Source organism: Heterodontus francisci, chromosome 33 (assembly GCF_036365525.1).
Source record: "Heterodontus francisci isolate sHetFra1 chromosome 33, sHetFra1.hap1, whole genome shotgun sequence".
NCBI lineage: Eukaryota > Metazoa > Chordata > Chondrichthyes > Heterodontiformes > Heterodontidae > Heterodontus > Heterodontus francisci.
The window spans coordinates 20,388,485-20,403,091 of NC_090403.1; the positions used below are offsets into that span (position 1 = coordinate 20,388,485).

At 43.2% G+C, this 14,607-nt stretch overlaps 1 protein-coding gene across 15 annotated transcripts in view; it reads right to left on the reverse strand.

Moving 5' to 3' along the window:
• The window catches only part of tanc2a (tetratricopeptide repeat, ankyrin repeat and coiled-coil containing 2a), a 1,142,739-nt gene that overhangs the window by 449,936 nt on the left and 678,196 nt on the right, over window positions 1-14,607 (reverse strand). For 10 of the 15 annotated variants that reach the window (XR_010969054.1, XM_068013145.1, XM_068013151.1 and 7 more), the window contains one exon: window positions 4,752-4,862. The exons of 4 other annotated variants lie outside the window; for them this stretch is intronic. Coding sequence is in view for 9 of the 11 variants with exons in the window: in XM_068013145.1 (XP_067869246.1) it covers window positions 4,752-4,862 (111 nt within the window). In the remaining 2 variants the exon portion in view is untranslated. Of the gene's footprint in view, window positions 1-422; window positions 482-4,751; window positions 4,863-14,607 lie in introns of those variants that run through there. One more of the 15 variants, XM_068013154.1, reaches the window with a different exon arrangement.

Consider the following 14,607-nt stretch of genomic DNA (forward strand, 5'->3'; position numbering starts at 1 on the left):
CTTTTCAAGGAAATGTCTTTTGATTTGTAAGTTTATTGATGTGCAGCTTTATAAGAACACAAATAAAAAGCATTGAATAGATCACAAGGAAAATTATACTGCATCAGCTTTGAATCCCCACTATGCTCATCAACATTTTCAATAGCAATTCAACTCATTACTACAGCTTTAAAATAGAAAACAGAAGTACCCTTAAGCATTATTTTAGTACAATATTTTACCAATTAAAACATTCTGTGCACAAGTATGCAATTTTATCAGTTTGCCCCAATATCACACCATCCGATAGATAGATTGCGCAGTAAATAGAACAAAAAAACTCACTGATAATACCACACTGCCATTCTGTCTTTCTTGTGAAAAGTCAGCATAACTCAAGTAGTTAGGGGTCTATTATACCTGAAAGAACTTTTGTAACTCACCATCTCCAGTGCAACACCTTATGTAGCTAGTACTCGGAAAGTTGAATCAAAAATTTGAGCAACAGGTAAAGCTAGCTGTTTCATGCTGCTATTGTGCAATAGCAACACGTGTGGTGTTCGCCACTAACAGGATGCTGCCGTCAAGCCAAAAAGACATCCTCCCTATCACACAAATGAGTAATGAAATATATGAATTTCAATGCGTGAGATGCTAGGTATATAGGCCATAAGTCCCAAAGACTGGCGGATCGTATCAAACAACCTTCTGCTGTTCGCAATGGGCAAGGTACAGGCCATGTCCAACCAGCCCGTGCTTGCAAAATTCAAAACACAGTGTCCAAAATTAGATGTGATTCTGCGATTGGACAACATATGCTAAATAATCCGCAGTGTGCTAAGAATTACGCTGACAACCAATTTAAAACTGTTAGTAGCGCTTGCGGTGTGGCGCAATTGCGCATACTGGAAGCTACATATATTAATACACAGAGCCCTGTGCTTTGCAGACAGAAAGAACATGTACACACATTGTGCCTGTTTCAGCTAAACAACGTAAGTGACAGCCATTCGCTGGTTCATTCCTCAGGGAAATGCCTTGACGAATCAGAATCAAGCTGCCTGGTTTAAATTTCCAACAAAGCTTGGCAGTTAACTGTCAGTCACCATAAACTGGTGTATTCTCCATGGCAACACCTCTACCAATCAGAGTTCACTTGCCAACCAATCAGCACCATCTTCTCATACAATATTAGTTGTTGTTTTTCCCTTACATTGGTTATTCTTGCATATTGTCCTGATTAAGACGAAATGCTTCGGCAACCGCACAGTGGCGCAGTGGTTAGCACTGCAGCCTCACAGCTCCAGGGACCCGGGTTCGATTCCGGGTACTGCCTGTGTGGAGTTTGCAAGTTCTCCCTGTGTCTGCGTGGGTTTTCTCCGGGTGCTCCGGTTTCCTCCCACAAGCCAAAAGACTTGCAGGTTGACAGGTAAATTGGCCGTTATAAATTGTCACTAGTATAGGTAGGTGGTAGGGCAATATAGGGACAGGTGGGGATGTTTGGTAGGAATATAGGATTAGTATAAATGGGTGGTTGATGTTCGGCACAGACTCGGTGGGCCGAAGGGCCTGTTTCAGTGCTGTATCTCTAATCTAAAAAAAACCTGTCTCAATTTTCAGCAATTCTAAAGTTGAATCATTTTAAGATCCAATTTTCTTAACATGATTAAAAGGGGATAACTGAGGGATATGGTAAGATAGAAAGCTTGGATTCATTGGTCTAAATGTCCATTTCCTTGTCTCAAAATCAAAATGTTAATTACTAAATCAACTAAAAAGCAGAATAGTCTGAAAGGTCTTCTGCTGACAAAGATGATGCAATATTTCATATTTGAATTCAAATAATTTTCAGTATCACATTTGGGTACATGTGACTAGTGGCAACAAATCAATATCAAATGATATTCTACCTACTGCACACCACGAGTAAAATTAGAAAATAGCTTAAACCTAGTACTGAAACTTAATGGGACAGTGTTGTATCAATGGGGAGATTTTGGGAGATCTCATTCGTACATACCAAACATACACATGAACATACGAATTAGGAGCAGAAGTAGGCCATTTGGCCCCTCGAGCCTGCTCCGCCATTCAATATCATGGCTGATCTGTTTGTGTTTCAAATTCCACACTCCCATCTACCCCCGATAATCTTTGATTCCCTTGCCTAACAAGAATCTATCGACCTCCGCCTTAAAAATATTCAATGACCCCACCTCCACCACCTTCTGAGGCAGAGTGTTCCAAAGTCGCACAACCCTCAGAGAAAACATTTCACCTCATCTTTGTCCTAAAAGGGTGACGCCTAATTTTAAAACAGTGCCCCCAAGTTCTGGACTCAACCGCAAGAGAAAACATCTTTTCCATATCCACCTTGTCAAGACTTTTCAGGATCTTATATACATCAATCAAGTCTCCCCTCACTCTTTTAAACTCCAGTGAAAATAAGCCCATTCTGTCCGACCTTTCTTCAAAAGACAACCTGCTCATTCTAGTATTAATCTAGTAAACCTCCTCTGAACCGCCTTCAACGCATTTACATCCTTCCTTAAATACGGAGACCAAAACTGCACACAGTATTCGAGATGTGGCCTCACCAATGCCCTGTATAACTGAAGCATAACATCCTTACTCTTATTTTCAATTCCTCTCGTAATTAAGGATAGCATTCCATTAGTCTTCTTTATTACTTGCTGTACCTGAATACTAAATTTTTGTGACTCATACACTAGTACACCTAGATCCCTCGGCACCCCAGAATTCTGCAGTCGTTCTCCATTTAAGTAATACTCTTTTTTATTCTTGCCAGTGAACAACTTCACATTTTCCCACATTATACTCCATCTGCCAGATTTTTACTCACTCATTCAAAACTATCTATATCGGTCTGCAACCTCATGTCCTCTTCATAACATACTTTCCTACCTATCTTTGTGTCATCTGCAAATTTAGCTACCATGCCATCGCTCCCCTCATCTAAGTCATTGATATAAATAGTAAAATGTTGAGGACCCAGCACAGGACCCTGCGGGACTCTACTCATCACATCCAGCCACTCAGAAAAGGACCCATTTATGCATACTCTGTTTTCTGCCAGCCAGCCAGCCAATCTTCTATCCACGCTAATATGTTACTCCCTACACTATGAGCTCCTACCTTGCGCAATAACCTTTTATGTGGCACCTGGTCGAATGCCTTCTGGAAATCCAAGGACAGTACTTCATTGGGCTCCCCGCTATCCACAGCGCATGTTACTCCTTCAAAGAACTCCAATAAATCGGTTAAACATGGTTTCCCTTTCACAAAACCTTGCTATTACCGATTACCTTGAGTTTTTCTAAGTGCCCTCCTTAATGATCGATTCTAACACCTTTCCCACGACAGACGTCGAGCTAACTGGCTTATAGTTATTTGTTTTCTGCCTCTCCCCCACCCCCCACTTCTTGAATAGAGGGGTTATATTTGCTACTTTTATTTGTGTTTTAGAAATCTCACTGCATTAAGACAGCACAGTGGAATGTGCTTATGTGTGCCAATGGGCCTTCACAGACAGTAGGATACAGGTTTGAGGTTGTAATTCAAAGCTGAGTGAAATCTCAACCTTGTCTAATGATACGAAGTGCAGGCTAGAGACATTTCCTTAACTGGCAAGGATGGGGGAGTGTGGGGGAAGGGAAGTCACAGGTTGAGACACCTTGAGCACCTCCTAATGACTTTTTGCAGATGCCAGTCAGGAAATGATGCATAGCTCAGGGAGACCTCAAGAGGGAGAGAAAAACAAGATTAAAAAAAATAGAAGTGTTTGCATAGGGTGGGGGTGGGGGGGGGGGGGTAAGAAGAGGGGAAAAACACACAGTCACAAAGCACAGAATTCCTTTGAAGCAACTGCAGTTTGTAAGGTATTGTGAAAGTTGCCATTTAAGATTTATAATTAAACCTACGCTACAGAAACCCAAAGATTCAGTTTCCAGATCCCATAGGTATCCTGCAGAATTTCTGAACAGGATATCCTACAAGGCAGTTTTAAAAGGGACCCTTTAATAACTGGTATTAGATGAATCAGCAAAGCCTTAAAATCTACTAGCAACATTTGCTGAACTGCAGCATGAAATAAACTAGGTACAGCATTTAAAAATGAAGCACAGAAATACGTTTCCGTAGTTGAAGGCCTTAGGGGTAGCATTTCTGTATCAAAAAACGTTCAAAGATTTTTATTCCCATCTCAAGTCCATTCAAAATGTATTTGCAAAAAATGTTTAACTTGTCCACATCACAAAATGAAACATAATGATTCTAAATGCAGCTTATCACAGCAAGCATTTTTCTCTCCCAGACCACTTAATGTATACCTGGAACATAAATACACCAGACCAGACCATTATCACAACAAACAGACACATAGTTCAACTATGGCTTTTCTATAATACAACTCATAGAAGGGACAACTTTGAAACAGAACTTTCTGAACCAAATTACTTCAAAGCACTATGCAATCATTGACAGATTTATTCTCCTCTAAAAGAAAAATGTTCTGTCTCTACAACATTTTTCAGTTCCTTCTCATCCTCTATTCAATGTTATACAATAAAAGCAGCCTAAACATTACCAGACCTCCACCGCATAGATTACAACAGCTTCACGCACATCACAGCTTTTGGCTCTAGCAAGACACTGCTGAGAATGGCTTTTGAATGACATATGCACCAGCCTACTCAACAATACAACTATCAAATTTGCTAACTGCTGGAGAATTGAACCCTGCACATGCTTACCAGGGCAGAAAGCATCCAAGTCTGGCTTCTTGGCTGTGGTTCTGGTTGGGGAGCTGAGCTCCGACTCTGGGACTCGAGGGCTTTCCACAAACTTCGCCTTCCTCAGGGGGGCTGGGACAAGAGAGGAAGAGGGTCGTAAGTGAGGGGAACAGCAGGCAACAGATGGAAGCAGTTAACTAAACGGCCCACTGTGACGGAGACGGATTGAATTACTTTATTTGTGGTGCTGCATGAAAGCAGCTGTACTAACCATCTACAACAGAAAGACAAGGTGTCTTGTTTTTCAATAAATACACGATATGCAAAACCATAATACACTAAACTAATGGAGATTTCTTCCCATTTACCTCAGCTGTCCTTAGTGAAAACTGCAACACATATCACTTACATTTAGTTAACCTTTACACTGCCAGCCAGGAAACGTATTGTAAATCAGACAGTACTACATACAACATATGAGGTTAGCAGACGAGAGGTTAAAGAAAAAATACAAGTACTGTGTAATATACACACAAGAGATTCACTATGGGTCTGCTGTAATTCAAAACCACTACAAAACTCTCATCCATTTAAAACTTTTGCATTCTGCCCAGAATCAGGAAGGGTAATGTTCATAAACAATACCAAGGGAAAGTATTTCTAAATATCTTGCAAAGGAAACATGCACAGAGTTCTCAGTTATTTTCTTTTGTTTATTTTTCTAGAATCTATACCCCTCTCCCATATGTATTTCTTCCTTTAAAAATATACAGCCTAAAAGGCAAACCACTTAATATGGTAGTTCAAATGTTATTTAAGCTTTCTCTGATGTCACGCCACACACCAAATATAGACCACATCTAATTCCGTCAATCTGTGAGGATGGCTAAACTGGGGCCTTTCATGTTGCTACTCTAAGATGGCTGACACGTATATTGTGATTCATACTTATTAAATCAGAAGCAATACTGAACAGGGCAGCCTACATACTCTGCAGGTCACTTACATGACACTCTTAAAAATGCCAAATATACTCACCTGTTAGAATGCATACATGTTGTTTATTTAATATTTCTGCTCTTCTGTTTTTACTTATGTGTGTCCTTTTCTGTGACTTCCTTGCCCTGTGCATTAATCTGTTCTCAGTCCTTTACTAAGGGTATCAGAAGCTGGCATCTAAGAGGTGTACAAGTGAAGACCAGTATGACTCACCCATCATGTAGACAGAGAAAAAAGAAACAGCTAAGCTTTGCACTCCTGATCTGTTCATTGCACTTTCCAGCAGTTGTCATAGCTAAGCACTGGGCAATAACAAAATCAGCTGATGTCCCACACAGTCAAATTGCCTGTCTGCACTCATTATCCAGCATTATATGTTAAGACTAAGCACTTGGATGAGGAATTTGCCAGCGCCCGAGGAGCTCCACAGCAATAGGCATAAAAAGAAAAATGATCTTGAAGAAAATAACAAGTACATTGTGCCAGTCGCAACTGCAGTTCTCAGTGGATTCCAGCAAACTACAGAACTATGCAATAATAAACAGACCAATATGTGTTTAATATATTGCATAAACCTATTATCCCTATTGGTAGGCAGTAAGCCAAAAGAAATAAATTTTGGAGACAAAACTAGTGTTTTTTAACCAGTTGGTCAGTAGGCACAGCTACATTTAACAATGCTCTTGTAAAATATTTTATGCTTCCAATATTTTCTCCACATCAAGACCAGAGCACATCAGTCATAGTCTCCTTTAAAAACACCGAGGGCTGAATTTTTACAGCACGCCGCCAATTTCAGCGGCGAGCCTCAAAAATGGCGCGCCACACGCGCGTGATGTACACTGCTGATCCACCGCAATATTTAGCACGGCGACTCACTTACATGGAGGGGGCGGAACACCCGCCCCGATGCTGTAGAGGGGGCAGGCGCTCCATCCCCGGCAATACCATGCAGCTGCTGGTGCCATTTTTAAAGGGCTTCCAGCCCTTCAGTTTGATTTAATTTTTAAAAAGGTGCAGGTAATGAAAAATTAAATGGAAAACTTTATTAACAGTTTCAATCCCTTCTCCCAACCCCTAATGAGTAAAAACATTACTAGTTGCCCGCTCCTCCCAAAAAGTCTCGATCCCGACCTTTTCCCCCGAACTTTCTTCACTTTAACCTTCAACCCCTTCCCACCATCCCCTCAACCAATAGCAAGAGATTTTCCCACGCCACCCCAGCCCTGGTAACTTCACTCCCATTTGCCACCAGTGTGTCGCCTCGGATCTCCAAACGGAGTTCCAAGGGTGTGGGAGTTCTGGCATCCAGACGGAATATTGGAGTGGGATGGCCGTCGCGACAAGGTAAATAATTATGCAATTAACAACATTTATTTAAATTAAGTTTCCATCGCGGGGGGCCGCCACGAGGCCTCGTCGCAGCCGGTAATATGGGGCAGGGCCTTCTTGATTTCGAGGCCCGTGGCAGGGCTCTACCACAGTTAGTTTCCAGGCACCACCCCCTACCACGACCCATGACATCAGGGGGCTGGTAAAATCCAGTCCTAATATTTCAATACTTTCACATTACCAAAGAAAGATGGAAGAGAAAAGGAGTAAAACTTGCTATTCCTATGTTATGCCCACTTTACTTATTACACCTGCCCGCACTGTACCAAAGAGATTGGGGCGACACAGTGGTTAGCACTGCAGCCTCGCAGTTCCAGGGACCCAGGTTCGATTCTGGGTACTGCCTGTGCGGAGTTTGCAAGTTCCCCCTGTGACCGCGTGGGTTTTCGCCGGGTGCTCCGGTTTTCTCCCACAGCCAAAGACTTGCAGGCTGATAGGTAAATTGGCCATTATAAATTGCCCCTAGTGTAGGTAGGTGATATGGGATTACTGCAGGATAAGTATAAATGGGTGGTTGTTGGTCGGCACAGACTCGGTGGTCCGAAGGGCCTGTTTCAGTGCTGTATCTCTAAAAAAAAAAGATTGCTCAAAATGGCTACTGACAGCCAGTTTGCATGTAAAGTGCTGGATACTGCAAAAATTCTAGTCCTATTTCCTGGCAAAGTGGTCACAGATTGGAGTTTCAACTTTAATTATACATTTCCTATGATTCTTTTACTAACCCCACAGTACTGCTCCATTCACATATTCAGAATGCAGTTAAAAACATTACCAATAATTTAATCCTCTGCCACCCAGCATTTGCAGAGTAACTTATCGGGCTCTCAGAATTTACTGTGAGTTCATCACAACACCCCCATCACTATCAACATCAAGTAAACAGAACTCCCAAAATATCTAATTTTACTAGCAACAAAACTAAAATTTACTATGCTGTTGAGCTTAGATTGCTACAACTGGCAGTAAAAATCATACAATTATACTGCAGTTAGACTGCTAATTTCTTCCTGATGTGTTTTTGGCAGGAGTGCACCAACACAAAACTGAAGGTATAACCCAGGCGCAAGGTCCTGATTTGACACTCAAGCACATAAAAGTCAAGAAGTGAATGGCTCCCCCAGGAGGCAGCCTCATGAGACTGAATCCACAAGGGTGGTGTAATCTCCAGTTTGGTGAATGCATGTTTTTAAAAGTGCCCAGGTGGCTTGTTGACCCCTGGGCACTTCATACATTTACATTTCAATCTTATAATAAATATTAGGCGAAGGTGCACGCTCCAGCCTCTGTTCTAACATAAGTTGCACAATGAATGGAGCTGACCTCGGTGCGACCCAGAGTGGTGTGCAGTCAATGCTCTAACTTGGAGCTGCTAGATATACACCATCCTCCACACATAGTCGTCTATGACCAGTAGCTGGAGCATGACTGCACTCTGAATTCTATGCAATCACTAAAAGCCATGTATAGAGGCAAACCATACAATGTCAGTTTCTTCCTATTACAAGTGAATTTATAATTTATAACCTCAGTGTTTTGCCTTTTTCTCAGTCATATAAAACCCATACATAGTCTCAACACACCAGGTGTCTGCTGAACTCCCAGGTTATTTTAAAATTCAGCACAGACTTATCTTTATTAAGAGATACCAGTGATGACTGCTGCTAAATGAAATCATTTCCTAATATTCTTAATGGCACAGACCATGTCAGCAGGTTATTACACTATACTCACCTTGTATAACCTTCAAGAATTATGTAACTTCCCCGAATATCAAGCATTCTCGTCTGCTGATCTTTTGAACCTATTGCACACTTGATCCATCAATAGCCAGCACAAGCCAAAACATTACTGGCATCTCGCCACAGCTCCATGACCTAATTGTTCCAAAATGCTGTTCTGTTTTTACACTGTTGGGGCTGCTATGTCACAGTATCGATAGAGTGAGACATTCCAAAGAGCCTATCAAGCTTTAAAAAAATAAAGTTCTTATTCAACCTCACTGACAGAGACCAGAATGACTTGACAGGCTCTGAGTTTGCAGTCCCAGTAGCAGCAAATGTTGAACCGTTCACCGCTACTGAGGGCCGCAATGGCACCGCAACTTCCGCATACACATTTGCACCAAAAGCTGCGGTGCACCTCAATGGGCTTTTTTTTTTATTCATTCAAGGGATGTGAGCGTCGCTGGCCAGGCCAGCATTTAATACCCATCCCTAATTGCCCTTGAGAAGGTGGTGGTGAGCTGCCTTCTTGAACTGCTGCAGTCCATGTGGGGTAGGTATACCCACAGTGCTGTTAGGAAGGGAGTTCCAGGATTTTGACTCAGCGACGGTGAAGGAATGGCGATATAGTTCCAAGTCAGGATGGTGTGTGACTTGGAGGGGAACTTGCAGGTGGTGATGATCCTATGCATTTGCTGCCCTTGTCCTTCTAGTTGGTAGAGGTTGTGGGTTTGGAAGGTGCTGTCTAAGGAGCCATGGTGAACTGCTGCAGTGCATCTTGTAGATGTTACACACTGCTGCCACTGTGCATCGGTGGTGGAGGGAGTAAATGCTTGTAGATGGGGTGCCACCCAAGCGGGCTGCTTTGTCCTGGATGGTGTCGAGCTTCTTGAGTGTTGTTGGAGCTGCACCCATCCAGGCAAGTGGAGAGTATTCCATCACACTCCTGACTTGTGCCTTGTAGATGGTGGGCAGGCTTTGGGGAGTCAGGAGGTGAGTTACTCGCTGCAGGATTCCTAGCCTCTGACCTGCTCTTGTAGCCACGGTATTTATATGGTTACTCCAGTTCAGTTTCTGGTCAATGGTAGCCCCTAAGATGTTGATAGTGGGAGATTCAGCGCTGGTAATGCCATTGAATGTCAAGGGGAGATGGTTAGATTCTCTTTTGTTGGGGATGGTCATTGCCTGGCACTTGTGTGGCGCGAATGTTACTTGCCACTTATCAGCCCAAGCCTGGATATTGTCCAGGTCTTGCTGCATTTCTACCTCAATAGGCTCTGGAGAGGCATATGATGATGGTCCCACTGAGCCGCTCTGTGAAGCGGCAGGGATCTGTAATTCGACAATGCGGGCTGTTTGCCCACTAGCTATGATGATTTTCATGCCTACTTTTTTTAAAACTGATATTAGCAGGCACAATATAAATTAATGAGCCCATTAACCTAAAGCACTTCTCCACAAATACATTTAAATGTGCAAAGTGATTGTCAATTTCTGATTGTAAAGATCCAAAAATCAGTGCTATACTACTCATATATTTGTTGATTTAAGATCAACTGTTTTCCAATTTGCGTTGAAAATAATTCAGAACATGAAAGGGAAGAGAGTGCATCCCAAGTTTTGTTAATAAGCCATTAAGAGACATGAAATATTTGGTTATTAATTAAGCCTGATCAAAGGGCCACAGCAGCACAGGGGAGAAAGAGACAGTGAGGGATAGTAAGGCACTTCTCCACAGGAAGGCTGGAAAATACCAAACTAAGCTGACCATTGTTTGTGTAAAGGCAAAGTACTGTGGACGCTGAAAATCTGGAATAAAAACGAAGTGCTGGAAATACTCAGCAGGTCTGGCAGCATCTGTGGAGTGAGCAGAGTTAACATTTCAAGTCTGTGACCTTTCATCAGAACTGGCAAAGGTTAGATATGTAATAGGTTTTAAGCAAGTAAAGCAGAGATGGGAGGGAAAGAGAACAAAAGGGAAGGTGTGTGATAGGACAGAGGGCAGGAGAGATTAACTGACCAGGAGGTAATCAGGCAAAGGCAAAGGGAGTGTGCTGGAAGACAAAGCATTAGTGCCGAGAGAATGTTAATGACAGAATAATGAGTAGCTCGGTCCAAAAGCACAAATATGAAAATTCAAGTTTAAGACTGGCACATGGTAAAAAAAAAAGAACAAAGAACAGTACAGCACAGGAACAGGCCATTCGGCCCTCCAAGCCTGCGCCGATCTTGATGCCTGCCTAAACTAAACCCTTCTGCACTTCCGGGGTCCGTATCCCTCTATTCCCATCCTATTCATGTATTTGTCAAGATGCCTCTTAAACGTCTCTATGGTACCTGCTTCTACCACCTCCCCCGGCAACAAGTTCCATGCACTCACCACCATCTGTGTAAAGTACTTGCCTCGCACATCCCCTCTAAACTTTGCCCCTCTCATCTTAAACCTATGTCCCCTAGTAACTGACTCTTCCACCCTAGGAAAAAGCTTCTGACTATCCACTCTGTCCATGCCACTTATAACTTTGTAAACCTCTATCATGTCGCCCCTTCACCTCCGTCGTTCCAGTGAAAACAATCCGAGTTTATCCAACCTCTCCTCATAGCTAATGCCCTCCAGACCAGGCAACATCCTAGTAAAACCTCTTCTGTACCCTCTCCAAAGCCTCCACGTCCTTCTGGTAGTGTGGCGACCAGAATTGCACACAATATTCTAAGTGTGGCCTAACTAAAGTTCTGTACAGCTGCAGCATGACTTGCCAATTTTTACACTCTATGCCCCGACCGATGAAGGCAAGCATGCCGTATGCCTTCTTGACTACCTTATCCACCTGCGTTGCCACTTTCAGTGACCTGTGGACCTGTACGCCCAGATCTCTCTGCCTGTCAATACTCCTAAGGGTTCTGCCATTTACTGTATACTTCCCACCTGCATTAGACCTTCCAAAATGCATTACCTCACATTTGTCTGGATTAAACTCCATCTGCCATTTCTCCGCCCAAGTCTCCAACCGATCTATATCCTGCTGTATCCTCTGACAATCCTCATCACTATCCGCAACTCCACCAACCTTTGTGTCGTCCGCAAACTTACTAATCAGACCAGCTACATTTTCCTCCAAATCATTTATATAAACTACAAACAGCAAAGGTCCCAGCACTGATCCCTGCGGAACACCACTAGTCACATCTCTCCATTCAGAAAAGCACCCTTCCACTGCTACCCTCTGTCATTATGACCGAGCCAGTTCTGTATCCATCTTGCCAGCTCCCCTCTGATCCCGTGTGACTTCACCTTTTGTATCAGTCTGCCATGAGGGACCGTGTCAAAGGCTTTACTGAAGTCCATATAGATAACATCCACTGTCCTTCCTTCATCAATCATCTTCGTCACTTCCTCAAAAAACTCAATCAAATTAGTGAGATACGACCTCCCCTTCACAAAACCATGCTGCCTCTTGCTAATAAGTCCATTTGTTTCCAAATGGGAGTAAATCCTGTCCCGAAGAATCCTCTCTAATAATTTCCCTACCACTGACGTAAGGCTCACCGGTCTATAATTTCCTGGATTATCCTTGCTCAGGATAAAACCAAAAGCCAAAAGATAAAACAAAATAAAATACAATAATAATAATAATAATAATAATAATAATAATAATAATAAAGGCCCAGTTATGCTCTGAAATTATTGAACTCAATGTTCAGCCCAGAAGACTGTAGGGTGCCTAATCGGAAAATGAGGTGCTGTTCCTCCAGCTTGCGTTGATGTTCACTGGAACCTGCAGCAGGCCAAGTACAGAAATGTGGGCATAAAAGCAGGGTGGTGAACTGAAATAGCAAGCAACCAGAAGTTCGGGGTCATGCTTGTGGACTGAGCAGAGTTGTTCCACAAAGCGGTCACCCAATCTGTGTTTGGTTTCCCCAATGTAGAGGAAACCGCACTGTAAGCAGTGAATACAGTATACTAAATTGAAAGGAGTACAAGTAAATCACTGCTTCACCTGAAAGGAATGTTTGGGGCCTTGGATGGTGAGGAGAGAGGAGGTAAAAGGGCAGGTATTACAACTCCTGCGATTGCATGGGAAGGTGCCATGGAAAGGGGGCAAGGTGTCGGGGGTAATGGAGGAGTGGACCACTGTTTGTGCATCTCCATACACCTGGGCCGGGATTCTATGCTTGCGTAACCTCCGTAAAAAGCGATGCTGAGATCCCCGCATCGCCTCTTCTCCAGAAGGCCCACTGCATCTAGTGCCAATCAGCAACAGGCCTTCCACAGGATCAAGGATCCAATCGCCAAAAGTCCCATCCTTGGACAGCTGCCGGCCAATCAGAGGCTGGCAGCTCTTCCACTGAGCAGCGCCATCACAGAGGCAGTGGTTGTTGCCGGAGCAGTACCTACTGGTGGCCCAGGACCGGCACTGGACCCAAGCCACAGGTAGGTAAGGGCAAGAGGAGTCTCAAAGGGTGGGGGGGTCATGAGGAAGTGAAGTAAGAAGGTTGTCAGCAAGGGAAGGGGGGGTGGCTCTCTGCACCCCCACCATCCCCCTATATTAGATCCCTCAGCCAGACACTGTGCATTTTAAAGAGGAAACCCTCCCACCCCGCCAAGCCGGGAAGCAACCCAAACGATTTTCCGTGGCGTGCTTCCTATGCAGTGACAGGACCACCCGCCGCATGGCTAAATGTGGCAGTGACAGGATGAGACCCTTAATTGGGGATTAATTGCCCAGTTAAGGTCCTCAATTGGCAGCAGGCAGGGAAGGTCGTTCACAGGCTTTCCCGCCCCGGACTAATAACCAATGGATACAGAATTAAGGTGATTGACAAAGAAACCAGTGACGACATGAGAAAAAATTTTTTTGCAGTGAGTGGTTAGGATTTCGAATTTATTTCCTGACAAGATGATGGAAACAGTTTAAGTAGTAGCTTTCAAAAGATAATTAGATTAATACTTGAAGGAGAAAAAAATTGCAGAACATAGGGAAACAGCAGGTGGAGTGGGACTAACTTGACTGATCTTTGAAAGAGCTGGCACAGATTTGTTGGGCTGAATGGCCTCTTTCTGTTTTGTACTATTCTGTGAATCTTGGTGGAGGCCTCCAAACCCACCGTGGGGGAAGAGCATAAAATTCCTCCCACCCCGGTTACCACTGCGATAGAGAAGAGCCTAGGGAAAGGCTATTGCATTCCCCCTAGGATACATGATTCCGAGTAGCGGAATTGAACAAAAAACAATGGTATGGTGAGAGAAAGTAAATTACTTGTGCCTGAAATTCTCTTGTGATTGTAAATAGGAAAGAAAAAATCTGCCCTTCAAGTGGAAATCACTCTTACGTCGTTTCTCTTTTCAAGATTAATAAGCACTGAAGCTTTCACATGGCTCAGTACCTTTTTGTGCTAGAACACAAGCTTTTGAGGTAGGAAACTTGGAAGTCTCCATTTCAACATACAGTCCAACATCTATTTTGCATATTTTTATTTTTTGAGTTTTATTGATTCTGCTGTTCAGGTTGATAGATAGATGCAGTCATGTAACAGGAGGCTGAGAAGGAATGAGAGGCGTAACCTGCACTGCCCTCCAGTTCGACTCATCAAAGGTTGCATTCAAAATGACTACAAAGTCCACACACCAGAAATTCCTATCTTCACAGTTAAAGAACAGCAATGTGAAAGTGGGGAAGAGCAGGAAAGGATATCAATAAAGGACAAGGTTAAACAATTTTTTTTTAATACATCACTTCATGAGCACTTCAGATGATTTTCGACTA